This window comes from Tenebrio molitor, chromosome 9, assembly GCF_963966145.1.
Source record: "Tenebrio molitor chromosome 9, icTenMoli1.1, whole genome shotgun sequence".
NCBI lineage: Eukaryota > Metazoa > Arthropoda > Insecta > Coleoptera > Tenebrionidae > Tenebrio > Tenebrio molitor.
In genome coordinates this window covers 15,231,632-15,259,054 of record NC_091054.1, presented here as the reverse complement: position 1 = coordinate 15,259,054, position 27,423 = coordinate 15,231,632, and the positions used below count along the sequence as shown (strand labels likewise).

The following is a 27,423-nucleotide window of genomic DNA, read 5'->3' as shown; positions in this document are numbered from 1 at the left end:
TCCTTACATTATTTAAGAATTATGATGAGCAATCGTTTATTTGAGAAAAAGTGATTTTTGAAATTTTTTGCAAGTAGAAAAAATGTTTAAAGAGTACTTTTAATGATTGAAATTATTTTTGTTAGGTTGGCAACACATTTACGATTTCAGGTTGGTACACTTAACTGTTAAAAATATGATCAACAGACAACTCTTTGACAAATGACTAGGCGTACCAATTATTCGGGAGTGCCAACCCACTAAATTTGTCTCAATCAATAAAAGTCACTCGGTACTTGGATCGCTTAAATGCGTTGTAGCATAATTGGCCTGCATCAAATATGCATTTTACGTTTGAAAATTTCTCATTGTGAAGATCTACTAATGATATATACATATATGTATAGGATGTTTAAAAAAAAAGATAAAGGTGTTTGAAAGACTGCTTGAATTCGTGCTGTTTGTGGCGCCAGTCCAGTTAGGTTGGTAATATAAATCTGTAAATTTGAAGAAGGTGGCGCCACTGGTCGAGACTCGTTATTTTCTATTTAAAACGTTTTCAAAAGAAATTATTTAAATCAAGTACTGTTTTGTGTCAAGGTGTCAATAATTTTTTTTGGAACATGGCTTACATCTGTCGGAGGCGTTACAGTTTAATTTGCTTGGATTAAACATTAATTCTCCGCCCGGAAAATGGTTATAAAGACGTAAAAACGAAGTCGCGTTTTGAAACGTGAAAATGAATCAAACCGTTTTGTTTCTGCGTCAGTGTGTATTATTCGAGAAAACGTTGTTTTGCAATTTTTAAAAATATCTGCATCAGTAAACAGAAAAAATGACAGTTTAAATTTATTTTAGATAATGGTTAAGTGTCTCAGAGATGCTTTAACGTGCCGCCGAGATCAAATAATTATTTTATCATAATCAATTAGAAACGAAAATGTAGTTATGGAAACGTAGAAAATATAGAATTTAGAAGTTAATTTGTATCGGGTGTTCATTTAAATTTCTCCGCAAAGTTGGCGGTGAAGAGTCGATTGTGAACGCACCACTCGTCAGTCTGCAGAATAAAAACACAAAAAGTAGATCCATTATCTGTGGTGCGTTCACAATCGACTCTTCAAGGCCTAATTTGAGGAGCAATTTAAATGAACACCCGATAGTTTTGCTCGACAGAACAGATTGTAAATTCGAATACATATTTGTTGAACCTTAAAAAATCAATGAGTTGCCTAGTATACATATGTACTTATATTTTGCAAATATTTATTCAGGTGTTAATATGTTTTTTAAATATACAAATCATAAATATGTACGGTCCGTGGACAAATAAAACTGGGACACCTAAAATTTAATCTATGTAAATCAGACCATTGAATTGTCAATACATTTGTCAGTGTCTATATAATACATATGTCATACCAAAGTTAACCTATTTGCGATAAAGCCGTAATTAAACGATGCAAATTTGTAAATTTTGACTTATGTGATTGTCATTTTTGTCCCAGTTTTATTTGTCCATCGACTGTACATATTTAGATAATTATTTAATAAAATTAAATTTATTATTAAGACAAAATTTTTTGTCATTTACGTAATGTTCCTGAAACAAATTCCTTTACATTTTATAATGTAATGTATACATTGTATTTTTTTAACGTTGTGAAGAAACAAGAAAAAAAATTGACAGTTTTTGAACGACTCCAAAAGACTATCACAAGACACGAGTTTTTTTTTTTTGATTCGCAGCGTCCTCGATTCGATAAAAGTAATGTTAATAACAATTTTGTTAAAAATGAATGAAAAATACAAGTTGTGACAAAAAGAAAAGAACATTGCGATTAGGTCTAACTTACATTGATATCCTACTCAACCTGAAAAATGTATCGGGTGGTTTTTTAAATTTCACCTCGTAGTAGGCGTTGAAGAGTCGATGTGAACGCACCACTCGTGTAAAACGTCAGATTTAAACAGCTGATCGGTGATCCGTAACCCGTAGTGTGCATTCACAATCGACTCTTCAACGCCTTCTATGAGGTGAAATTTTTGACGTTTTATTTGTCAGTGTCAAACAACTGTTACATTTTCCTAATAACAAATATGTACATAAAATAGTGAAAATCTCACTGACAGTTTATAACCTATTTACAAATATAATGTCAAAATCCACATTTACAAAGCACAAAATACTAGAAAACTTGATTGCTTGATATTTGAAGTGTACGCGATTTTTCTGCACAGCAGTGTACTATGGCGGACAATAAATTTAGGCCGGCCTGTCATTGACTTGACATCAAAATGTGAAGCTGGCATTATGTTCAACTAACCCCATTTTCGATTTTTGTCATTCTTGTCATCGTGTCAGCGATAATCAAAATTAAAATTGGGAAAAGAAGCGTGCACCAGAGAGAAGTGCTACTACAAATCAGTTATGTTAGTGCGTCATGATCTGTAAGTTACGAAAAGGGCGAAGGAAACGCCAAACAGCTTGAAAATCTTCAGTTTGACAAACTGACACATCAGTCATAATGACAATAAATGGTTGCTTGCATTGACTAAATTTATTGTCCGCCATAGTACTATTCTACTGATAAAACTGGAAAATGTAATTAACCATCGAAGAAAAGAAATTACTCAACCGATAGTGTAAAATGTTTATGTCAATAAATATTATTTAACTAAACCATAATGTAGATTTTGAAAATATGAAAATGCCTTTTTAAACTGACATTTGGGATACAGAAGAAGTATTGAAGTCCTAATGGTTCTTAGTTCACTCAGTATATTAAACAACTCGAATCATTTACTTTCTTTTACAGCGTATTGTCAGCGTATAATGTTTTTATTTTTAAAACACATTTTCTTACTGGAAATGTTATTTTTCTACGTCAATTTTGCTTAATGATACGACGACAGGTATCCGGTGTTCCACCAGAATAACTTCGTAGGAAATTGCATGAGAAAAGAGTTTTCAATTTTCTTCTTGTGCTCACTGAATTGTTTAAAGAGTCAGTTTTACGATGAAAATGAAATAATTGTGTGAAGTTGTAATTACATATTATTGAATCAATTTATTATCGAAACATATCTAAATTTCAAACTAGATGCGTTCTCGGAGGTCAGTGACAGTTCCCTCCGTTTGACAATTGTGAATTGATGATGTGTATAGAGAGAATAATAAATAAATAAAGAAGTAATAAACGATAAATAAATAAAGAACCCGACGATTAAAAAAATTATTTGACAAATTGTCAGTTCGTTAAGAAATGATAACGAGCGAATGGAGTGAAACTAGAAAATGGAGAATATTCAATCAAGGACTTGCGGAAAAATTTCACAGGCTTGTGCGATCAAATTCTTTATTGATCTCACTGTATATTGCACAAGAAACGGGTGCGATCTGGTACTTCCGATAATACACAGTGACATTTGGGACTCACTTTTTGAAACATTTCAAATTGTGCCCCTTTCTAGATTTTTTTAAAATTTTAAGTACCTCCATCAACGACTTTCGAGATTTAGGAAATCGTTTCCAAAAAACATTTTTTGACATTTAGGGCATCTAACCCTAGTACCAAATCATTCATTATCCTGTTGTACCGACTGGGCTACTCACAAATCATAAACCTCGGATGTAGGTGGCTTCTGATTTAGCTCATGACGTCTTTTTGTGCTGGCCACATGTTGCTTACGGTTTATTTTCGTTGTAATAACGCTTTTTTCTCCCCCCCCCCCTCCCCTTCCATGTCTTCCTTTTCCCTGGGTCCGGCGTTCGCTCCCCTTTTCGATTTCTTCCAATTTTTCGATCATTCCAATTACCGGATCCGGTGGTGACCGTCGCGGTCCGAAGAATGCGCTCCGAGCCGTCGACAGTCGTTTTCGGTGAAATTTGACTGTTGGTAATGACATGACCTTGACAGAGCGGCGACCTGCGGCTGTACGCACACCACATCCAACAGGTCGAAGTCGCCGTGGGACGTGCCATGGCCCGCTCGCATTGTGTCCTTTTGTCCGCACACACTTCACTTTTTTTCCCTCCTCCTGCTCACTCGCTCCGGCCGAATTAAAACGACCGAATTCTTTTCTATTAAGTCGTTATTGGAACGATTATTAATTTGGGACGTGATTCCACGGGGGCGTTGGCTCTTCGTCTCTCTTTCCTGCGCTCTCGGTCTTTGTCGATCCTTCGCGGGGCCCGTTAGTGTCGTCGGGTGTTTTCACTAGCGGGGGGCATGGGCGTGCGGTTCGATTTCGAAAAAAATGCCGAGGGGGTTCCGAGGTAATAATTTAGGCCGAGCACTGCACCACGTTGGATTGTCGACGACTTGCACTTTCCTTTGTTTTATTTATTTGATTTATTAATTAATAAATGCATACATATAATTACAGATCTAAATGATCATAAATTATTTTGTAAAAGTATGTTATAAGTTTATCAAGAACAAGAGATAGATTGCAAATAATATATAAAAGGCATTCAGAATTCAGGTTGAAGCTTATATCATTGATAATCAAAATGAAAAACGAAATTCCAAGAATGGATCTTTGGGGAACCCCAGAGGTGATTTATATTTCAATCACTTTTTGCGTGTTTTTAATATACAATTTGAAAAATTACTCTTTTTTAAGACGAGTGATCGATCAGTTGTTTAAATCTTACCTCACTTTTTGTGTTTTCTGTTTTTAATCTACACTTTGAAAAATCAGTGTGTTTTAAGACGAGTGGTTCATTCACAATCGATTCTTCAACGCCAACTTCGACGCAAAATTTAAAAAAACCACCTTTATGTTGTCAGAAAAACAATATCACGCTTTGAATGTAAATTTTATAAGAGCGTTTGATGTCATGCTAAATTTGTGTCTTTAAATTATTTAAATGTGTTATCAATTTCTAGCTCTTTATGGCGTTTGTATCCATTGTCGTTTTATGACGTGGTGGCCCATACGGTATGTGTCAGTTTAAATGTCACCGGAGGCGTTTCGTTGAAACGTGTTTTAGTTGTGCGAGAAATAACGAGGCATTACATTTTTTTTCCACTAGAATGTGTATAATTGTACGTTGGTCGGCGAGAGGTCGGACGGTTAGACATTTGACAAGTAAAATCGATGTCACGTGACCGAAGATTGACAGTACATATTTTGAAAAATGCCAGAAACATTTTTTTTAAGAACATTTCGAATAAATTAAAATGTTATTTGTCCTTTTTTTTGTTATTAGAACCGTTTTGCTTATACATACATACCTGTCAGTTTAACTAGGTGACGTTTTGTTAAAACAAGGTTTTTGTTGTATATTTCAGGAAATCAATTGACATTGCTTTTAAAATTCAATTATGAATGAGTTTTTTATTTTTAATAGCGTTAAAATTCAAATCACGTGACTATTGGTCTTATGCCATTTGACATTTGTTGCAATGTTGCACTGGTGTTATAAGTTAAAATTTTACCAATATTGCAGATTAAAGATTTTCTTTTATGTATTTTTAAAGCTTGTTTTACACGATGCTAAATTTTGTAGAAAATTTGTTAGAAAATGAGAGAGACCCTCGATCAGGACCAATGAACGATCAGGATCATATTCTGTCTTTGTCAAATCCTGATCGTTCATTGGTCCTCTCTCATTTTCTAACAAATTTTCTACAAAATTTAGCATCGTGTCAAACAAGCTTAAGAGTTAAATTTATATATATTTTTTTTGTGTAGGTAAATTTCTTTAAACAATTACCAATTTATTGATTAAGTTTCTTGTCGACATGAAATTACAGAAACAAAATTATATTACTTTTGTCTCAAACTCGTCATTTTTTATCTGATCAGAATCATAAAATGTTTATTTCTGTTTAATCACATGATCACTAATAACCATGATAAAGTTTGTTTTTTTTGGTTTTATCCAGAGTGGCTTTAACTTAAAATTTTTAAAGGAATATTTTGTATGTTTTCACGTAAGTGAAGATTTTACTAAAGAAACAACTGATAATTGTATCGGGTGTTCATAAATTTCCGGTCAAAGTTGGCGTTGAAGAGTCGATTGTGAACGCACTACAGATTACGGATCAGGGATCAGCTGTTTAAAACTTCAGTTTTTACACGAGTGGTGCGTTCACAATCGACTCTTCAACGCCAACTTTGACCGGAAATTTAAATGAACACCGGATACTACTCAGTATTACGCTATACATGTGTTTTTTTCTTCACAAACATGTTAAAGTTACTAATTAGCCTCACATCAACATTTATTGTTTTGTTTTCGAAGCGATAAGTAACTTGATTAGAAGTAAATTAAATATTTGATTAGATAAAAAAATACTTTCAAATGTCATTATGAAGTGGTCATATATTTTCTGAGAATTTTAGAAATGCATGTAATTATTTGATCGTAAATAAAAGTGAAAGTCATTTTTGAGGGAGCCAAGGGAACCAAAAATGTTTCAAGGTCATGTTTTTTTTTTTTCGAAAACTGACCAACATCAAACGTCACAAAGTGACGTTTGTAACAGGAAGTAATTTTCGCAACGGATACAAAATCAACGGCTAGTAGTTCGTCACCAGGATAAGTGTAACAAATTATGCCAGACACGCGTTCCGAACATTTTTCAAAACACTAGATTATTTTTTTTATTTCCGCAACCGGTATAATACAACGTGATCAACAATGACTGAGGCTGTTGGCAATGAAACAATTGAAAATACTGGTGATTTTTGTCTAGTAATTGGCACTGACCACGCACTGACCGGATTTTTTAACTTGAGATGACATTAAAAACATTCTTGGTTATGCAGGTTATGTTTATACTATTACAAAAATTAACCTTCGTTAGTAAATTTTAAATTTGCCAAATTTCATTGTTACCAACAGACTCAGTCATTCTTGATCACCCCCGTATTAAAAACCATATATTATTCAAGCGATAAATATCTGTTTCATCCTTGCTACCGTAGGTACACACTTCGATAATTTTTTATTCGTAGCGAATATTAAATATCATTTGATTTCCATCTGAAACAAACATAAGTAAACAAAAATGATTGACTAACAATTATGAGACCTGTGCGAGTGGTCTATGATTTAATTACAACCGTTATGAGTGGTATTATACCTTTCTTATCAACCGCCATGTTTGTTTATAAAAAAGTTATCGCTATTAATTTTCGTTTGATTAATTTTCTTTTCAAGATGTTGACTTTAAAATCTCCGCTATACTTTTATGTAATTTTGCTTGTACGACTTCTATTATTAATATGTAATAACAATAACACAATATGCATGATTATTTTTTTAATTTTGATAGTAATTTGTAGATATTTGAATAGTTTATCTTCATTCTGAAGATTATTGTTATTCTTATTTATCTCAAAAACAAATTCGGGGCCAACAATTATGAAATGATACAATTACGACCTCCATGTTTGTTTATTGAAAATTATCGCCATTAATTTTTCTTTGATTGATTTTTTCCAAGTATTGATTTCAAATTCTCCCGATGCATTTTTAAATTCTACACTGGTCATGTTGCATGTGTCACAATAATGATAATAGTAATAATAATATTAATAGTATTGTATTTCATTACATCAATTCGATTTTTTTTATTGCTGTTGTAATCCAAGACCGAAACTTAATATTGTTTTTTTTTTTCGTGGCCGACATGCCCGAACGCCCCGCCGCCGTCGCCGCCAATGGTGGCGGATATTTTCATTATGACGGGTCGCGACGACTGCATTCCCTCGCGACGATGGTCACAATAAAACTGGATGTACGGCACTAATCGCACATTCCAAACGTTAGAGAAAAAAAGGTATTTCCAAATTAGTCACCAGAATGGTCGGACGACGGAAGAGAAATTCTTCCAGGAGTCACGTCCTTATCGGACTCGCGACCGACTCACTCCGTACACAATCACGGCCAAGTCATGTTCTCCGGCTGAGACACCAAGCAAGTACGCTTTGTGTGAAACCGTGGAATGTCAGCGACCGTGGATATTTCGTCGAGAGAAAGAGACCAAGTCGAGGGGCGAAACGCGGACCAATGGGTGGTTTTCGGTGCCGAAGACGTCAAATCTTAATAAGCCCGTCTCGACGTGTTCACAACACATTAAACTGTATGATAATTACGTTTTGATAAATGTATTGTTAGTTGGCCCAGAGCTAGTTTTTAATGGTCCGGTTGTTTGTTTTGTGTTTTGGTTTAAAGGCGATCCACTAAATGACAGCTTTGGGCGAAATGTTCATTTGCAAACGTCAAGTGGGGGCGCTAGTTGACGTGTCAATTAGCGAAGTCGTTGCGTTTTGATTTTTTTTCAAAAATCTCTAGGCTTTTTCTTTTTTTTATGTGCAAAACTTCAAGTTTGTACAAATTTATACAGAAAAGATGCAGAATTTCCCAGATAGGTTCGGTTTTATCGGACAAGGACAAATGAAAATATTTTATGGGTGAAATAATAATCATTTTTCAGATATACTACTAGTTTAATTAATATGTAGTAGTAAAAGAGCATTGTAACACTCAAAGTTTAACTGCCAATTAGCTAAATTACAGTTAACTAGAAGTGTAATAAATCACAGAAATTTACGGAGTGAAAACATTTAGATAGATTTTTTTTTTAAGATTTGACCAAGAGTTGTCTCGCTGTGAGGGTGCTAATTGACTAGTCAATCGACGTTTGGTTTCTATTTTTGAAATTGTAGGTCGCTTGTCTTTTTTTTTTAACTTAAAATACGATTTTGTTGACGCGTGGTGTCGAGTTTCTTGAATGTACTGGATAACCAAGGAAGGAACACAAATATCGCGTGTTCAAATGAAATCCTGGGCTGAGTAGGTGTTGGAAAAATTAAACCGTTTAGAACAGTGTAAAGTTTGAATTTCCCGCCGTTTGACACGAATGATATTTGTTTATGTTTAATCGGGACATAAATGAATATCTTTGTTTTCAGAACAGGGTGCCTTCAGATATTTGCTTCGATAATAGGAATCGTTAACTTATTCTATTTTTAATGTAAAACATTGCAAAGAAAGAAAAAAAAAAGAAAGGTTTTTTTGGCTCTAAATTTTAGGTTAGCTGTCAAACATGGTCCAATTAATCTACGCTTTAAAAAAGCACAACAATTGATGGTTTCCAACGCCTCCCCAGTCCAGGGTTTCATTTGAACGCCCGATATAGTCAATACATTTTACCCACTAGTCTTATTCAATGTTGGTTGAGTTAGTTTAATTAAAATTTAAAAGTATTTTTTATGCACATGAAAGTTTTTCACAGATCAGCGACAGTTTATGTCAAATATTTTTGAACAGTATGTGACCAGCAAGATCGCCTGATTTTAACAACTGCTTGACCGTCTTTGGTCGAGAAGCTTAAAAGCTGGATTTTTCTTTCTCAGAAATCTGGAGGAATTTCAATCGACAAAATGATCAGTTGAAGGAATTTTGCAGATGGTCTACAAAAAGCTTCTGTACTGAGTGGACAATTGTTTCGGGACAGATTAGGACCGCCTGAAATATTTGATTTAATTTAGTTGTTGTTTACGTTCATGATTAGTTAATCTTCGGTTGGTTCCGTGCCAATAAAAACAATCTTAGTAATTAGATTAAAAGTAATTGAATGAAGTGGGGCATTACTTTTATAAACAATGAAAATACCAAGGTTTTAAATATAGTAAAGTTGTGTGAATATGGTAAAGATAAATTAAGATAAATGAATAAGTTTAAATGCTTCAGAACATTGGTAGAAGAAGTGTTAATGGAATCTACGAAAGTGAAAGGGGCAAACGTTTTGTTATGTAAAGGGAATCATCTTGATTAGAGACTTTTTTTCATTATATTAAATTCAAATAAAATTTTTTTGTAAACTCAAGAAGTTTCGTGAAATGCCCAACATAATTTACAATTTCTTCTGTAACTGTTTTTTCATTTTCCAATTTTTCTTAAAAAGGCGGTCAGCTGTTGTCGGTCTGACCCACAATGACCATTTTTGTTGTCTTTTGTAATCAGAGTCCTCGGCGAATTTTTTAATGAAATCAAATTTTTCTCAAACTTTCTTTCAACTGTGGAGAATGTCTACATAATGAGTTAATGACATTTGGAAAGCATTTGCATCCTGAAGCAACTCTATGGAAGAAGTATAAAAATAATAATGATATATATTTTTTTAAACGTGACAGTTTTTCAGACAGATTTATATCTTTGTCGTATTTGACATCGAATCTTATCCAAATAACCTTCTGATGTTGTAGCATCATAAAATTTTGCGTTATCTTCCACAAACAGAGAGTTATGAATCAGATCGACTTGGAACTATATTTTTTATAACTTCATTTATTTGTTTTATTACTTATTTTTCGAAAATATGAAGTAGAATTATTTAGTACCTACTGAAGAATTTCTGACGGAATCCACTATTTTATGAGAAGTGTATTTGATATAAATGAGACGAAAACTTTCTCTGTGAAAGCCAAGAATTGTAACAAAGAAAGAATGTCATAGTGCATTAGGAGGCCTCTCAAGATTGTATCATATTTAAGGGTTGTTTCCAACGACTTATCTGTTGGAACAACCGGAACAGACTTGTAACGATTTGGGTTTTGTCAGTTGAATAAGTGGCAAAATCAATAACTGGAATAATGTATTTTTGTAGAGGGGTAAATTTATTACTTGAAAGAATGCAAAAATGCTGTCACTAAGTGTTTGATAACAATAATTGAAGATCTTGTTCTGATCACTTAGCAGCATTCTTCCTTTTTTTGTTGTTGCAAACCAACTACGATTGAAGACATGTCAAGTGACAGATAAGACTTCTCGAAATTAAAAAAAAAAACGTTCTGAAAGAACAATCATAAAAATGTATGATAAAGAAAGAAATGAACTTGACAGTTTTGCGAAAATATCTTTTTCGCCAACTTGAAGTAATATCGGGTGTTCATTTAAATTTCATTTCTCCTCAAAGTTGGCATTGAAGAATCGTTTGTGAACATACCACAGATTACAGATGACGGATCAGTTGTTTAAATGTAACCTCACTTTTTGCGTTGTTTGTGTTTTTACTCTGCAGACTGACGAGTAATGCGTTCACAATCGACTCTTCAACGCCAACTTTGACGATAAATTTAAATGAACACCCGATACTTATCCAACAACAGAGTTAAGAGAATAAGGAAAAAAATATCCGCTTTCATCTAAAGTTCGGTTTTTTAATTTCTCTTGCAACTTTTTGAATCGTTGACCCCGAGATGAGAATGGCATTGGATCGAATCCTTCCAATCAACTGTCTTAAACGTAAAATGCCCAATCGCTGGTCATTTCCATGTTTTCCCCAAAATGTTCAATTATGTTTTCAAAATGGTGCCTCACTTGTGGGAATTTTGAAGGTTTTGAATCACCGCATATTTTTATTTTAACCTTAGTTATTTCCTACAACGAACAGATAACGTATTCACAGCGCTGCCAATGGTATTCAGTAATTTACCATCACTAATCAATATGATTACACAGAGCCAGCTTAGTAGAATGTATTAATATAAAAAATATTATAATATCGATCAGAATAAGAGGGCACTAGTTCAGTATCTAGTAAAGTAACACAAGCATGTTGCAAATTAACAGCGGGATTATAAGAAACTTGACATTTTTTCGGTCACCTGGTGTATTATTTTTTAATTTAAGATTTCGTTAATTTCGTGAAAATTTGACCAACTGTTGCCACTTTTCCTTGATGAATCACCGCTAATCAATACGGCGCAAGAGGGAACTGAGTAATTTCAGTGCTCCCGATAACTTTCAGAGCTTCCTTTCGCACTTCCAGCGCTGCATTACCATAATAAATGACCAACGCCCAAATAGCGCTCTTCACGTAAAACTCGAGTGAAAACAATCATATCAGCATGAGTGATTAAGTAATTATTTTTTTAATTAAATTCTGCACGGATTAAATCATTGTTTGAGACAAAAAAAAAATAATTGAACAATGGATGAGGCATCGACATTTGCTAAACGTTTTCTTATTGTTATTCGCAAATTGTTCCAGAGTAACCATTTTAAATATGCGAAATATTTTCGGTGGAATTACAGAACAAATAAGATGTTTAGGTCATTGTTTAATTTAAACATGATTTATTCGTTTTCTGTTTATTTCCAAATTATTTCTTTTTTGACACAATCTATGACATTCTTAATTCTTATTTTGACGGATCTGTATTCTCTTTTTTTTTTCAAAATCTTTTGATTTTTCAATACAGTACATCTTCGACGTCCCAAATCTTTTCGATAGGGCTCAGATCGGAAGAATGAAAGTCAGTCTATTTGTTTTTCTTTGAAGAATCACTCGTTATAAATTTTTGAAATAACAAGCGAAAAATATTTGCACTCCATAATGCTAACATTACTCGTACATCGAATAATTCGTTTATTGATCGTTACTGTAATAACCAACGTGTTTGAAATATTCTCCTACCTACGCATTTTTTATGTTCAATGTACACCTGTCAGAATTCCGTTCGCAGTTACCAAACAAAATAACATTATTTATTCGTTTGATTTCTTTCAATTTATTTAAAAAGAAATCAAATGAATTTTGTGAAGACCTCAAATGAACGAATTTTTTTTTTTGACGATCTACACAAATAAACCACGCGGTACACGTGATAAGACCTGCATGTTGTAGATTAACTAAACAAAATGGAAATTGGGTGTAACGGAGAGCCTAGATTGACACGTACATTGTGGTTTCACTTTTATCAGCCAATAGTCCAAATATAATAATTCTAATCTTGTTTTTTTTTTAATGAAATTTAGGTGAAGTAGAGTGATAATATTTGTTTTTGAGAGTCGTTGGTGTTCCGAGAATCCAGTCGATCGTCACACCCATTGAGAAAAATTTGGGTATGAACGAAGCCATCGAGATAGTTGGGATCGGTTCCAGTAGAGATTGTCCGAGTGTTGATAACACTTATTTGATTCGATCTCTATATGGTTCCTCAATGACGTTTAGATTATGTGATTATTTATGGAAATGAAAAGGAATGAAATTGCTTCGGCATGAACAGCTGGTCAACAAGATGGAGCTAAATGGCAGCGTTCAAATTCGGCAATAAAAAACCGTTTCGCACCGTTTTCGTTCACTTTCGTCCGCGTCCGTGACCCGGTCCGTAGCCCATTTCGTCCATTTATGGTATAGACCAGAAAGGACCTCCGCCAAGGCCCCCGGCGCAAAACCGCCGGCGGTGACTCAACGACCGCCGACTTAATCATCGCCGGTCAATTTCGAAAACGAACAATCATTGCACCATCACCGCCGCTCGCGGCCTCTTTCGCGAACGGACACATGTTGGGCAACGGTGGCGCACGTGGGCGACGCGGACGTCGCCGGTGGCGGGTGCGCGTCCCGCCGCCGTCGCGCCTCCACCCGGACGTCGGTCGCGGGGCGAAAAGGGCGCGGCGCAAAGCGGCGCCCCCTCGGCCGCCACCGACCGACACGGAGGAGGTAACGGCGGACATGTGTGCGAACAGAGGTCGCCGGTCGACTTTCTCTCGGCAGATCGAGATCGTGGACGCCGTCGCCGTGGCGGTGCGTTCCGCTCGGCGGGAGCTAGACCATATGGAGAGACGGCGGCTCCTCGCAAATATGGAAATAATTCGCCGCCTCGTCGATGCCCACGTAATCGGCTAATTTGGCGAGGCGATCGGTTTAATGATGTTTGTTTACGTTGGGGTTATGTCGATCGGGACCTTGGATCGCGCTCGTAAACCTCACGTTAGGAAATTGTGTCGTCGGGTTGAAAAGTCGTCGAAGGAAGCGGTTTTTCTGAGTTGCGGCGGTAATTGGAAGGTGCGGGAGTGGGTCGGCGACGTTCTTTGGCGTTTCAATGCGGCGCGAGTCTGGCCGGTCGCGAGGATTATTTACGAGCCAGGTCGAAATTCGCTATTAACGGACAGACTAGACGTCTGGCACCGCCACAGGCTTCTCGATACATTCTTTCGGTTTCCGAGGAAGTCGACCGTTTCGGGCATGTCTCGTTGGCATTCCGTCGCTCCTGAATAATTGATGTGCGTAATTGAGACAGATCCGAACGCGCAATTATTCATATCAGAGTTGATACATTTGAACTTGCGGGAAAATATTACACTGGAAAGTTGTACAGCGAAAATCGAAGCGATGGAACAAAGAACTCCGCATGCTGGAAATTTTCGATTTTTTAAAATTTGCATTCATTTTATTGTGAAATTTAAATGACTGATAAACGCGTGTACATTTATTCTTGTGAATATGACAGTATTCTTCTTCTTACGTTAGGGCTTAGTCCTGTTTGTTCCATTGCCTTTGTCCTGTGGGTTATTATCCTACGATGAAGACGTCCAACTATGTGGTCTTCCTGGGAGTCGTTTTGTGTCGGGTTTCTGTTTTGAACTTTCTTTGCCAATCTTCATCTGTCATCTTTTCAACGCGATCTCTCCAGTGTCTTCTTCTTGAACTTGTCAGTACATTTTTTTATATGTACATATCTGATACCCAGTTCTTTTTTTTTCTTCGCGTGAGCTTTCCAACGAAGCTTCGTGTCTAATGTTAAGCCAAGGTATTTGGTTGTTGGTAAATGTTTAACTTATTGGGTGATTCAAAATGATTGTGGATAAGTATGGCAATTATGTACGAAAATTTATGTGGCAACTGTTGGGTAGGATAGAGTTGACATGTCTTTGTCGCGCAATTTTGAAAATTGTCAAATCAACGTGCACTGGTATAAAAAAAAATCAAATGCACGCTTATGAAATGTCATACAAATGTCAACTCTACCCCATCCACATACATTTTCGTACATAGTTGCCACACTTATCCACAATCATTTTGAATCACCCAATATGTTAAATGCTTTAGAGAGGTCCGTGGAGACGCAGCCGTCTTGAGCTCCAGCATTCTGACGAATTGTGAGGAAACCGTGCTGCAGTGGAGAGACGTAAAGTCGAACGTGACGTGACGTAAATACATAGTAATAATGTTGACAGGGTGAGAATTGGTGCCTCCGAAAGAAACGATCAAAAATCAGAATTATTCGATGCATAAAGCTAAGCAACATCAAGTGCGATTGCATTTGGATGGGTGGCTGTGCAGCAAATAAATGATAAAAGTAAAATAAAAAGTGCTTTCAAAGGAATTATAATTACTTGATAGAAGTCTCTGTAATGATAAATAAATGCGGCCTCGATGCCGTGCCTCCTCGTAACATTCGCAACATCCCATATCTTTTATGTAACATTCAGATCTCTTATTTGTTTTTCAATCTTATCAAAATAGTATTTACTGTTGTCACTGTATAAGATTTTTGCGTTATCTTGCACAAACAGAAAGTTGTCACGTTGAGATTGACGGTTATTTGAAGGACAAGAGAAATAGTTGTGATGGCAACAGTTGGAAATTGATTTTTTACAACTTACTTACAGAGATGACGAAAAAAAAAAAGATTTATTTTAGGAAAAATGTACATATTTGATACAAATCAGACAAGAAACTTTCATGGTGAGAGTCAAGAATTGTGACAAAGAAGAAATGTTACAATGCATTAGGAGTCTTCTGTAAATTGTAAAACGTTTAAGGGTTGTTTTCTACGGCTTATCTGTTGGGACAACCGGAAAACGCTTAACGACTTGTGTTTTGTTAGTTTAACAAGTGCAAGTATCAATTGCTGTAGTAATGCATTTTTGTGGAGGAACAAATTTGTGAGGTGCAGTAAGGAATACAAAAACACCATCACAAAGTGTTTAATAACAGTAATTTAAGATCTTGTTCTGATCAGTTGACATTCTTCTGGGTGATTTGTGGAGGAACTATGACTGAAGATGATCTAAGAAGGCATTTTTTAAATTTCTGTTTTCCAAAAAATTACCTTGTTGAATTTAATCACTCACAAAGTAGAACTCAGTAAGGCTATTTTGGAGTTTTGCAATTTTTGAACATTTGATAATAATCAAGTTGATGAGTATTACAAACCACAAACGTGTTTTGTGTCTAAAGTGAGGATTTTTTCACAGCGTGAAATAAAGCCTATTACTTATCATATTTATACAGTTTGGGAAACTTGCTAGAAAAATAAAGAAAATACAAAATGAAGCTCTCCACAAGTTTAATAAATCGTATTTTTCGTAATAATTTTATATTTCCCTGAGACAATGATGTTGCAGAAAATTATGTATGCAGCTTGTGTGCAAAACACTTTTTTACGAGCGGGATTATAACACTCGCCGCGTTCGTGTATGTAAACATCCCGCTTCTAAAAAAGTGTAGTTTATGTGCATGTTGCATAATTGTTTTTTTTTTTTTTTTTAGCAGAGCAGTAATACTGGATCGATCCGAATAAGTAGCAAAACAATAGAATTATATATTTTAAAGATAAGAGAGATAAAATTGTTGTCTCAACAAGTCAATAAAAATTACATTTAATTAATTAAACCTTTCACGTTTCGGCGAGCAAATATTTTTTTTTTAAGAAAGGAAATCATAAAAGTTTTGTTAGGATTAAATTCAATAATGTAGGTACCCGGTGACCACGAGAATGAATACCTAGTGAAATACAATGACACAATAGTTTACGTAACAAAAAAATTGTAAACATTTATAGAGAATCGACGGTTTTTTAGTTTTCTTAGAATCACTACTAAAAAATTTGGCATTGAAGAAACAGAATGATCCAATTATTTGGTTTGCAACTGACCACATTTTAGGCCCCGGTGAAGCAAAGAATGTGCGAATTTGATGATCCGTTTAGTATTAATTTACAAATTATTGTTCTTCATCTTCCCAGTACTGGCAGTGGTTGTTTACAATGTACATTCAAAAAATATATACTCAATTAAAAATAGAGACACAAGAATTAATATTGCTTGCAAAAGTGTTTTGCCCAACTCGGAACACTTTTCTGTCAACTTCACCCCAAGGTGTTTCTGTGGGATTGAGATGCAGCAATTGAAGTGGCCAAAATATAATATTTATTAACCCTGGACGTGCACATCAACATTTTTTTTACTAAGTTTAAATATTTCTATAAGATTGATTTGTTTTTCTTGACATTTGCTTTAACTAGAAGATTAACTTCCAATTGGTAGTAAGTCGTTTTAAACTTAACGGTAGTTGTGGCTTAAATTATCTATGGATCTTCTCTATAAAAAAAAACTACGCAGCAAGCAAAAGAAAGTAAAATGATTTTCATTGTTTTCTTATCTAATCATTTTGGTGTCACTACAGCAGGAAGTCGAGGAGGAATAACGCAAATAATTAAAGCTTTTAACCAGGCCCGTATTCTAGACGAAATGAAAAAAATGCTGATTAAACGATAACGGTTACAAAGAGAAGTTAATAGATTGGCAAAACATTCAACAAAAGATTCGATTTTCAGTTAGAGCTCAATCGGAATTGTTACCAATTACGGAGAATAATAGAAACTGAATTAGTTTGTCGATACTGTATTGTGCGGAGAAAGTCGAGCAACATAAAATGCAAAGTTAATATCACCGAGTGGAATATTATTTAATAGGAGAGAAAATTTATTTCAGGAGAACAAATGCTGTGATATTGTAAAAAGAACGTCAAAATCTGCCCAGAAAAATAAATGCGAAGGGTTTGAATACTATTTCCCATAAGAAAACTGTAGATTTGTCCTTGTAAGACAGATTAAGTTGTTCGGGAAATTTTTGATTTGTCAGGATTGTTTTTCACGTCGAGTAATGTTTTTTTTTCTTCCGCAGACCTATTCCGGGCTTTTCTGCGTGGTGGTCAACCCCTACAAGAAACTGCCAATTTACACAGAAAAAATCATGGAACGGTACAAAGGCATCAAGCGACACGAAGTGCCTCCTCACGTTTTCGCCATAACGGACACGGCCTACCGCTCGATGTTGCAAGGTAATACCCAAAAACTCAAAATCCCAAACAAATCTTGACAAAAATCTTTTTTAGAACGAGAGGACCAGTCGATCCTTTGCACCGGCGAATCCGGCGCCGGCAAAACCGAAAACACGAAAAAAGTCATCCAGTATTTGGCCTACGTGGCCGCATCGAAATCCCCCAAAGGAGCAGGAGCGGTAAGTTGACAAACGAGAAGCGTACAAATCCGGCATGACAGTCACTGTACAGTTTCTTGCAAGCGAAAATAAAAATCTGCCTTCTAGCGAAGCACGTGGGACATTTTTTTTCTAATGTTTTTCTCTTTTTCTTCTTTTGCATGTGTTGTTTCCTTCTTTCGGAGCACAGCAGAAAGATCTTATTGTAAGTAGACTTTTTTTTTAAGTATGTTACACCTAGCAGTAGTTGTAGTGTGTGCGCGCGCGACATTTGTACATATTTATTTTTTATTATTATTTTTTTTTACTTTTACATGCGTACGACAGAGTCCGACGAGAGAGTTCTCGGTACGTAAGTTCAATGTGTGTCAGGTCTTGACGTTTACTAAAATGTAGCGAGACCACCCCATTTAACCACCCTTGCGAGTCAAAATTATTCTGCGCAGCAATATTTAAAACCCATCCATTTGTCAGTAGTGTTCTCTAACATCATTCGTTGTTCAAATACATATTTCAAGCGAAGGACGAGTCCGTCTGTTTACTTATTCGCTATGTGTGCATTTCGATAGGAATTCACGTCCTGTTTTCACCAAAAAATTTGTTTTTATGTACAGGGTGGCCTAGAACAACAGCTTTTGCAAGCCAACCCCATACTCGAAGCTTTCGGCAACGCCAAGACCATCAAGAACGACAATTCTTCCAGATTTGTAAGTGTCGGAGTGTTTTTTGGGCGATTGACAACTGCGAGGGTGCGATTTTAGGGTAAATTCATCAGGATAAATTTCGATGCTTCTGGGTATATCGCAGGGGCGAACATCGAAACTTACCTACTTGAGAAATCACGTGCCATAAGACAAGCCAAACAGGAGAGGACCTTCCACATCTTCTACCAGCTCTTGTCCGGGGCCTCCACCGAACAGAAAAGTACTCACTGATAGATTATTATTTTTGGACAAGTTTTGACGATATTTTTTTGCAGAGGAGTTCATCCTGGAGGACCCCAAGTCGTACCCGTTCCTCCGCGAGGACAATCACATCGTTCCGGGCGTGGACGATTCCGCCGAGTTCCAGGCCACCATCAAGAGCATGAACATCATGGGAATGACCAACGAGGACTTCAGCGCCATCTACCGGGTCGTCTCAGCTGTCATGCTGTTCGGCACGATGCAGTTCAAACAGGACCGCAACTCGGACCAGGCCACGTTGCCCGACAACACGGTGGCCCAAAAAATCGCACACCTGTTGGGTCTGTCCGTCACGGATATGACCAAGGCCTTCCTCAAGCCCAGGATCAAGGTCGGAAGGGATTTCGTCACGAAGAGTCAGACCAAAGAACAGGTAAATGGCCACAAACGATGTTAAATGTCGTGATCACATCTTTTGATGATTATTAAAAAAAAAGTGGCTCATACACGATTTAATCATGGTTCACGTTGTTTTGGGATATTGGGAGGCCATGATTTATTTTTTTAACGTTGGACACCGTTTGATTTTCGTTACTGAATTTCCCGCGATGTCTCAGTATTCTTCTATTGCAAACTAGTAAAACTGACAACAATTCACTAGACATTGACGCTATTTATAACCTCAAACTTAGACAAACATAACCTAATTCAACAGACAGCTTTACTACCAAATTAAATATCATGCCAAAACAACGTGAATGGATTTTACGGGCAGTAGTGAACTATTTTACTACACTGTGAATGGTTTTTAGGTGGAATTCGCAGTTGAGGCCATCTCCAAGGCGTGCTATGAGCGCATGTTCCGTTGGTTGGTGACCAGGATCAACCGGTCCTTGGGTCGCACCAAGAGACAAGGAGCCAGCTTCATCGGCATCCTCGACATCGCAGGTTTCGAAATCTTCGAGCTGAACTCGTTCGAACAGCTCTGCATCAACTACACCAACGAGAAGCTCCAGCAGCTGTTCAACCACACTATGTTCATCCTGGAGCAGGAAGAGTACCAGCGCGAAGGCATCGAATGGAAATTCATCGACTTCGGCCTCGACCTCCAGCCCACCATCGACCTGATCGACAAGCCGATGGGTATCATGGCCTTGCTCGACGAAGAGTGTCTCTTCCCCAAGGCCACCGATAAGACGTTCGTCGACAAGCTGGTCAGCGCGCACTCGAGCCACCCCAAGTTCAAGAAGAGCGACTTCCGGGGCGTGGCCGACTTCTCCATCATCCACTACGCGGGGAAGGTCGACTATTGCGCCAACCAGTGGCTCATGAAGAACATGGACCCGCAGAACGAGAACGTGGTGTCGCTGTTGCAAGCTTCGCAAGATCCTTTCGTCGTCTACATCTGGAAGGACGCCGAGAGTATCGGACGCGCCAAAGGCATGTTCAGGACTGTTTCGTACCTGTACAAGGAGCAGTTGGCCAACCTGATGGTGACCCTGCGCAACACTAATCCGAACTTCGTGCGTTGTATCATTCCGAATCACGAGAAACGCGCCGGGAAGATCGACGCTCCTCTGGTGCTGGACCAGTTGAGGTGCAACGGCGTCCTCGAGGGCATCAGGATCTGCAGACAAGGCTTCCCAAACAGGATTCCCTTCCAGGAGTTCAGGCAACGGTACGAGTTGCTCACACCTAACGTCATCAACAAAGGATTCATGGATGGGAAGAAGGCCTGCGAGACCATGATCAAGAGTTTGGAACTTGACCAGAATCTTTACAGAATCGGACAGTCGAAGATCTTCTTCAGAGCTGGAGTTCTGGCACATCTGGAAGAGGAACGCGACTACAAGATCACCGATTTGATCGTCAACTTCCAGGCTTTCTGTCGAGGATTCTTGTCCAGGAGAAACTACCAGAAGCGAGTCCAACAGCTCAACGCCATCAGGATCATCCAGAGGAATTGCTCGGCGTATCTCAAATTGCGCAACTGGCAATGGTGGAGACTCTACACCAAAGTGAAACCTCTCTTGGAGGTGACCAAGCAAGAAGAGAAGCTCATGCAGAAAGAAGACGAGTTGAAGCAAGTCAAGGACAAGTTGGAGTTCCACATCAAGACGACGAAAGAGTACGAGACCAAGTACCAACAGGCTCAAGAAGAGAAGATCGTCCTTCAGGAGCAACTCCAGGCCGAGGTGGAGTTGTGCGCCGAGGCCGAAGAGATGCGCGCCAGATTGACTGCTCGAAAACAAGAATTGGAAGAGATCCTTCACGATCTCGAGGCTAGAATTGAGGAGGAAGAAGAACGCGCCAACACCCTCAGCAACGACAAGAAAAAGTTGCAACTGACCATTCAGGATTTGGAAGAACAGTTGGAAGAAGAAGAGGGTGCTCGACAGAAGTTGCAACTGGAGAAAGTGCAGTGCGACGGCAAAATAAAGAAACTGGAAGAAGACTTGGCGTTGAGCGATGACACGAATCAAAAGCTTCTCAAAGAGAAGAAGGTGTTGGAGGAGCGGAGCAACGATTTAAGTCAGACTTTGGCGGAAGAAGAAGAGAAGGCCAAACATCTGGCCAAGCTGAAGGCGAAACACGAAGCTACGATAGCCGAACTGGAGGAGCGTCTGTTGAAGGACCACCAACAGAGACAGGAGTCGGATCGTTCCAAACGCAAAGTCGAGACCGAAGTGAACGACTTGAAAGAACAACTGTCCGAGAAGCGATTGCAGCTGGAAGAGATGCAGCTGCAGTTGGGCAAGAAAGAAGAAGAATTGGCCCAGGCCATGGTCAGAGTCGACGAAGAGGGAGCTCTGAAAGCTCAGTCTCAGAAGGCGCTCCGCGAATTGGAGAGTCAGTTGTCCGAGCTTCAGGAAGATTTAGAAGCGGAGAAGGCGGCGAGGAGCAAAGCTGAAAAGTTGAAGCGCGACCTGAACGAAGAATTGGAAGCTTTGAAAAACGAGCTTTTGGACTCGTTGGACACCACCGCAGCTCAACAGGAGTTGAGGTCCAAACGCGAACAAGAACTTGCCAATTTGAAGAAGAATTTGGAAGACGAGAATCAAGTCCACGAAGCTACTCTCGCAGAAATGAGACACAAGCACACGCAAGAGTTGGGAAGCGTGAACGAACAACTGGAAACCATCAAGAAGCAGAAGATGAGCGTGGAGAAGGCGAAACAAGCTTTGGAGGCAGAAAACGCGGATTTGGCGAGTGAGTTGAGAAACGTGGGGGCCAGCAGACAGGAAGGCGAGAGGAGGAGAAAACAGGCCGAGAGTCAGCTGGTCGAAGTACAAGGCAAGTTGGTCGAAGTGGAGAGAGTGAGGGTGGAACTCCAGGAGAAGGCGCAGAAGTTGCAGCAGGAGATGGACAACATCGTCCAGCAGTTAGAGGAGGCCGAGTTGAAAGCGTCCGCGGCGGTGAAGAATCAAGCAACGATAGAGTCGCAGTTTGCCGAAGCTCAAAGCGCTCTAGAGGAAGAAACACGCCAGAAGTTGGCGTTGAGTTCCAAGTTGAGACAGTTGGAGTCGGACAAAGAGAATCTGCAAGAGCAGATCGAAGAAGAGGAGGAGGCCAAGAAGAACTTGGAGAAACAGGTGAACACTTTGGCCGTTCAGCTGGCCGAGGCGAAGAAGAAGGCCGAGGACGAAGCCGAACAGTCGGCTATTTTGGAAGAGAGCAAGAAGAAGCTCGCCAAAGATTTGGAACTGTTGCAACGTCAAGTCGAAGAGTTGACAGCGGCCAACGACAAACTGGAGCGAAGCAAGAAGAAGGTCGCGGCGGAGCTCGAAGACACCAACATCGACCTCGAGACGCAGAGGCAGAAGGTGACCGAGCTCGAGAAGAAGCAGAAGAACTTCGACAAGGTGTTGGCTGAGGAGAAGCAAGTCAGCGAACAGTTGATGAGCGAGAAGGATGCCGCCGAAAGGGAGGCCCGCGAGAAAGAAACTCGGGTTCTGTCGTTGAGCCGTGAACTGGACGAGTCCAATGTCAAGGTTGAGGAGTTGGAGAGGACCAAGAGACAACTCCAGGCCGAATTGGACGAGCTGGTCAACAACCAAGGCACCGCCGACAAGAACGTGCACGAGCTGGAGAAGGCCAAACGTTCCCTCGAAACTCAACTGGCCGAGTTGAAGGCCCAGAACGAAGAACTGGAAGACGAGCTCCAGCTGACCGAAGACGCCAAGCTCAGATTGGAGGTGAACATGCAAGCGCTGCGGGCGCAGTTCGAACGCGACGTGCAAGCGAAAGAAGAACAAGCGGAGGAGAAACGCAGAGGTATCGTCAAGCAGCTGAGAGATCTCGAGGCGGAGTTGGACGAAGAGAGGAAGCAGAGGGCTTCCGCGGTGACCGCGAGGAAGAAGCTTGAAGGTAAGAGATGAGCGGAGTGTTGAACGTGGTGGATAAGATTGTTGTTGCAGGCGACCTCAAAGAGTTGGAGGCTCAAATCGAGATGCAGTGCAAGATGAAGGAAGACGCTCTCAAGCAGCTGAAGAAGTCGCAGCAGCAGTGCAAGGAGGCGGTCAGAGACGCCGAAGAGGCGCGCGCCTCCCGCGACGAACTCGCCGCCGGCTGCAAGGAAGCCGAGCGCAAGGTGAAGACCTTGGAGGCGGAAGTTCTTCAGTTGAGTGAAGACCACGCCAGTGCGGAGAGGGCCCGGCGCGCAGCCGAGGCCGAACGCGACGAGCTCCTGGAGGAGGTGAACAACAGCAACAGCAAAGGGGCGTTGCTGATTGATGAGAAGCGCCGCCTCGAGGCGAGAATCGCCACCCTAGAAGAGGAGATCGAGGAAGAGCAGAGCAACAACGAACTGTTGCAGGACAGGACCCGCAAGGCCCAGCTGACCATCGAACAGTTGACCTCCGAGCTGGCCACCGAAAGGTCGCAAGCCCAGAAACAGGAGTCCAGCAAGCTGCTGCTCGAGAGACAGAACAAGGAGCTGAAGGCGAAGCTGACGGAGCTGGAGACGGCTCAAAGAACGAAAACGAAAGCGACGATCGCGGCGCTCGAGAGCAAGATCACCAATCTCGAGGAGCAGCTCGAGGTGGAGGCCAAAGAAAGGTTGGCCCAGCAGAAGACCAACAGGAAGTTGGACAAGAGGCTGAAGGAGCTAGTCATGCAATTGGAAGACGAGCGTCGTCACGCCGACCAATACAAGGAGCAAGTCGACAAGGCCAATTCGAGGGTGAAAACGCTCAAGAGACAGTTGGACGAGGCCGAGGAGGAGATCACCAGGGAGAAGGCGCAGAAGAGGAAGGTGCAGAGGGACTACGAAGACATGCTCGAGAGTAACGAGTCCATGACCCGTGAACTCAACAATCTGAAGAGCAAGCTGAGGTGAGTTTTTCATGTGGTGGGTTAAACGGGGCTTGACGAGTCGGTGATTCGAGGTTGTGGGATGGTGCACCCGGCTCAACCCCTAATGTCACAGAGTGCGAACGTGTAAACACTTCAATTTTGTATTGTTCAAGACAATCTCGATGAAAAATCTTGCAGGGAGTTGTTTTACTGTGACAGCAGTAGTTGAGCCGAGTGTACAACACGCTCAGAGTTTACGCTTTACAAAGCACTCGAATTTTTATAAATTGGAGTGAGAATCAGTGTCGGTCAAGCTCCGTCGAGTGTACATCACTCTCGCTTCTCGCATTCGGGACGTTCCGTCATCTTTTATTTCAAATTCTTTGGATATTTCCAGCGTTAAATGATAACGAGTTACAATCTTCATGGTGATCATGTGGTATGTGGTGTTAAATGGTGTTGGATGTTTGCAAATGGTATTATAACACTTTTTTTGCTTTGGTTTTTTTTTTCGTACTAATTTTGTTCTGGGGTGGTTTGGACACGTTTCTAGTTATTTCTGTTGGATTTTTAGGCGCGGCACTGGTGCCAGTAGTGGCATGGGCTTGCCCAGACTCAGTGGTCGAGGTTCGATTCAATCGGGTGGTAATGGCTCTGGTGACGATTCCACAATACAAGACGACGCCGTCGACGGTGAAGACGCTCCCAATTAAACAAAAAAACAATTTAAAAAAAACTGTCACATTTCACGCATTTTGTTGTAAATATATTTGTATATCCCTTATTAGTACTTAGCAATTTTTTAAGAGCGCTATTATCGGATTACTTGTAAAAGTAAACGATCAGTTCAGAGAATCAGTATCAATAATTGAATGAACTTCATTTATTTCCTTTATTTATAGTTTTTTTTTATTAATTATTTTAATCGTGCTTTATAGTGATTGATTTTGTATTTTTTAACAGTTGATGATTGCATTTATTTATATGAAAGTTTATCTGCTTAATTTGTTTCTAGGGTTTTCATCGTACTTTATATTTTATAAATTTAGAAATTAGTTTGGAAGTATCGGCATTTATAACACATTTACGCATCTATTAATAATCATGAACTTATCGGTACCGCTAACGAATAAAAATGACATTTTTATACAACATATATAGGAAGACTTGATAGATATATTTTGTAAAGAAGGGCATCCATTTAGAAAAACTTTTGATATTCGACGTTTTTGTAAAAATTCACAGTTTTGTATGTATATATCCTTTCCCATGTATAAAAATATATACATATTTTTGGGGTTCGGGCTCATTTATTTGTACTTTAACGAGTTCAATAAAATCATAAAAAAGCCGACGCTTTTGATATACAACTAACCACTATACCACTTCATCGCAAATCCCTATTCTTCGAGACTAATGTCATTTTGTCGTTTGCTTCTAGGACTTCGTGTAGATTTTACCCGCGGCTCCCCTAAGTGAAGTGATGGTTGCATAAGCGTACGATAGCTCAAGCTCACCGGAAACCTAACCTAAAAATCAGGCCCGGATTAAAATTTGCAACTGCAGAGGATTGCTCCCAATGAAAACGCTTTGCACATACAGAATTTAACAAATATAAAGGTAACTGTACTAACTAACTGCTCCGTTTGCTATCGAAAATTGTCACGTTTTTTAGGTTAGAGATGTTGCCGTTGCTGCGAACATCGACAAGTTGTCGACTGATTAAGCAGTTAAGTAACATAAAACAAAGTGACTTTAGGACGGTTTATAAGTTCCCGTATGTCCGAGGCGTTGGTTTAATAAATCGATTGAAACTCTACCAAACTGCTTTGACTTCGGTGACGGTACCAGGTGTAACAGTTTTGAACCAGTTAGGTGTAACTTCTAGTGACAGTGTGTTGTTTACTGGAATCATAGGACTTTTAGGCATCATACCTTTGTACATTTTAGGTTACTTTTCCAACAGATTAGTTGGTATAGTGTACCTGAATGAAAAGGAAAATTTAGTAAAACTAGCCTATCTCGACTTTTGGGGCAAAAGAAAAGAATTAGTTGTACCAGCAAATGATATAGTGCCATTTTCTGAAGCCCCAGCTTCATTCATAGATCCTTTGTATTTGACAGTACGACAATTCTCATCTAAAGACACTTTAAAGCTATGTTCAAAATATGGCGTTATAGATGTTAAAGGTTTTAATAAAGTGTTCATCATTTGATTTTAGTTTAATTCCTAACAAATACAAAACTAACTCCACCTGTAATGCGCGTAAGCCCTATTCGCTTCACACTGCTTGTGCAACTCTTGTTTCCGCTTTATCACGCGCCCTTTATTATTCGCGGCATCAATCAATTCCAAAGCCAACTGATAGTGAAACCTTATATTCCTATCTTTCTCTTTTGCCGCCTCTATCAGCCATTTCATGGACAAGAACTGACTTTTTTTTGGTGTGATTGGGACAGGGACTTGGTACCTGACACCTCCTCGCTTGATAGGTGTCAAACTCAGAACAGGCTTGCAGTTGTCCACAGCTTGGTGGAAAATCACACGCGGGTTCAACTCGATCGCGGCTTTGTCGTCGTCGTTTTGGCATTTGTGGTATTTCTCCAGCTGGATCCTTTTGATATTTTCAAATGCTTGTTCTATCAAACCTCTTGCTAGGATTTTTTTTCCACCACTCATGGTGTAATTAATGAAAAGGCTGCAAAAAAGTGTGAGAGAGGAACAGTTGTCGCGGTGTGCGCTTACTTGACCAGGTCATCCTGGGTGTAGGAGCAAGACTGGTCATTGAGGGCTGCCCTGGTCGGCACGTGGACAAGTTTTTGCACTTCTCCAGATTTTTCCAACTCCTCTTGAGCCTCCTTTTTGTGGACCGGTTTGATGTAATAGCTGGGGTACTGGGACATTCCATGTTTTTGGATAAAAGCGCTGGAAAAGATTTTTGAAAATTTGTTATGCGGTGACAGTTGACGTGAATTGAGGTTAGGATTTGTTTACAGGTAAAAGGGGTGCGATTTGTGAATTATTGGACGGGGTGAGCGATTGGGGGTCGAATTTAACGGTGGTTTACCTCGCGAGTGCGAAATTCGTTTGAATGTTTTGGCAATTTTTGAGAAACGTTCGTATGGCGGCCATTTTCGAGTGGTGCGCATGCGCCTCCAAAATGGCGGAGTTTACTAGTCAAGTTCTTGCGTTGGCTATTTTTGAGT

The 27,423-nt window shown here is 39.2% G+C and overlaps 2 protein-coding genes across 5 annotated transcripts in view; one reads left to right on the top strand and one right to left on the bottom strand.

Moving 5' to 3' along the window:
* Nucleotides 1-25,567, top strand: part of zip (myosin heavy chain 10) — a 29,670-nt gene extending 4,103 nt beyond the window's left edge. The window contains exons 2-12 of one of the 4 annotated variants that reach the window (XM_069058835.1): nt 17,702-17,858; nt 17,913-18,037; nt 18,207-18,221; nt 18,344-18,364; nt 18,631-18,723; nt 18,778-18,940; nt 18,996-19,354; nt 19,734-23,289; nt 23,340-24,255; nt 24,614-24,655; nt 24,791-25,000. In XM_069058835.1, the coding sequence (XP_068914936.1) occupies nt 17,702-17,858; nt 17,913-18,037; nt 18,207-18,221; nt 18,344-18,364; nt 18,631-18,723; nt 18,778-18,940; nt 18,996-19,354; nt 19,734-23,289; nt 23,340-24,255; nt 24,614-24,623 (5,415 nt within the window). In that variant the 3' untranslated portion in view covers nt 24,624-24,655; nt 24,791-25,000. Of the gene's footprint in view, nt 1-17,701; nt 17,859-17,912; nt 18,038-18,206; nt 18,222-18,343; nt 18,365-18,630; nt 18,724-18,777; nt 18,941-18,995; nt 19,355-19,733; nt 23,290-23,339; nt 24,256-24,613; nt 24,656-24,790 lie in introns of all 4 variants that reach the window. The other 3 variants (XM_069058832.1, XM_069058833.1, XM_069058834.1) reach the window with 3 other exon arrangements.
* Nucleotides 25,568-26,420: 853 nt separating this feature from the next.
* On the bottom strand, nt 26,421-27,412 carry mRpS7 (mitochondrial ribosomal protein S7). Its single transcript, XM_069058868.1, has 3 exons — nt 27,285-27,412; nt 26,963-27,142; nt 26,421-26,915 (listed from the first exon to the last, which is right to left on the bottom strand). Exons 1-3 carry the CDS (start codon nt 27,347-27,349, stop codon nt 26,462-26,464), a joined length of 699 nt encoding a protein of 232 aa, XP_068914969.1. The 5' UTR covers nt 27,350-27,412; the 3' UTR covers nt 26,421-26,461.
* Nucleotides 27,413-27,423: the final 11 nt, after the last annotated feature.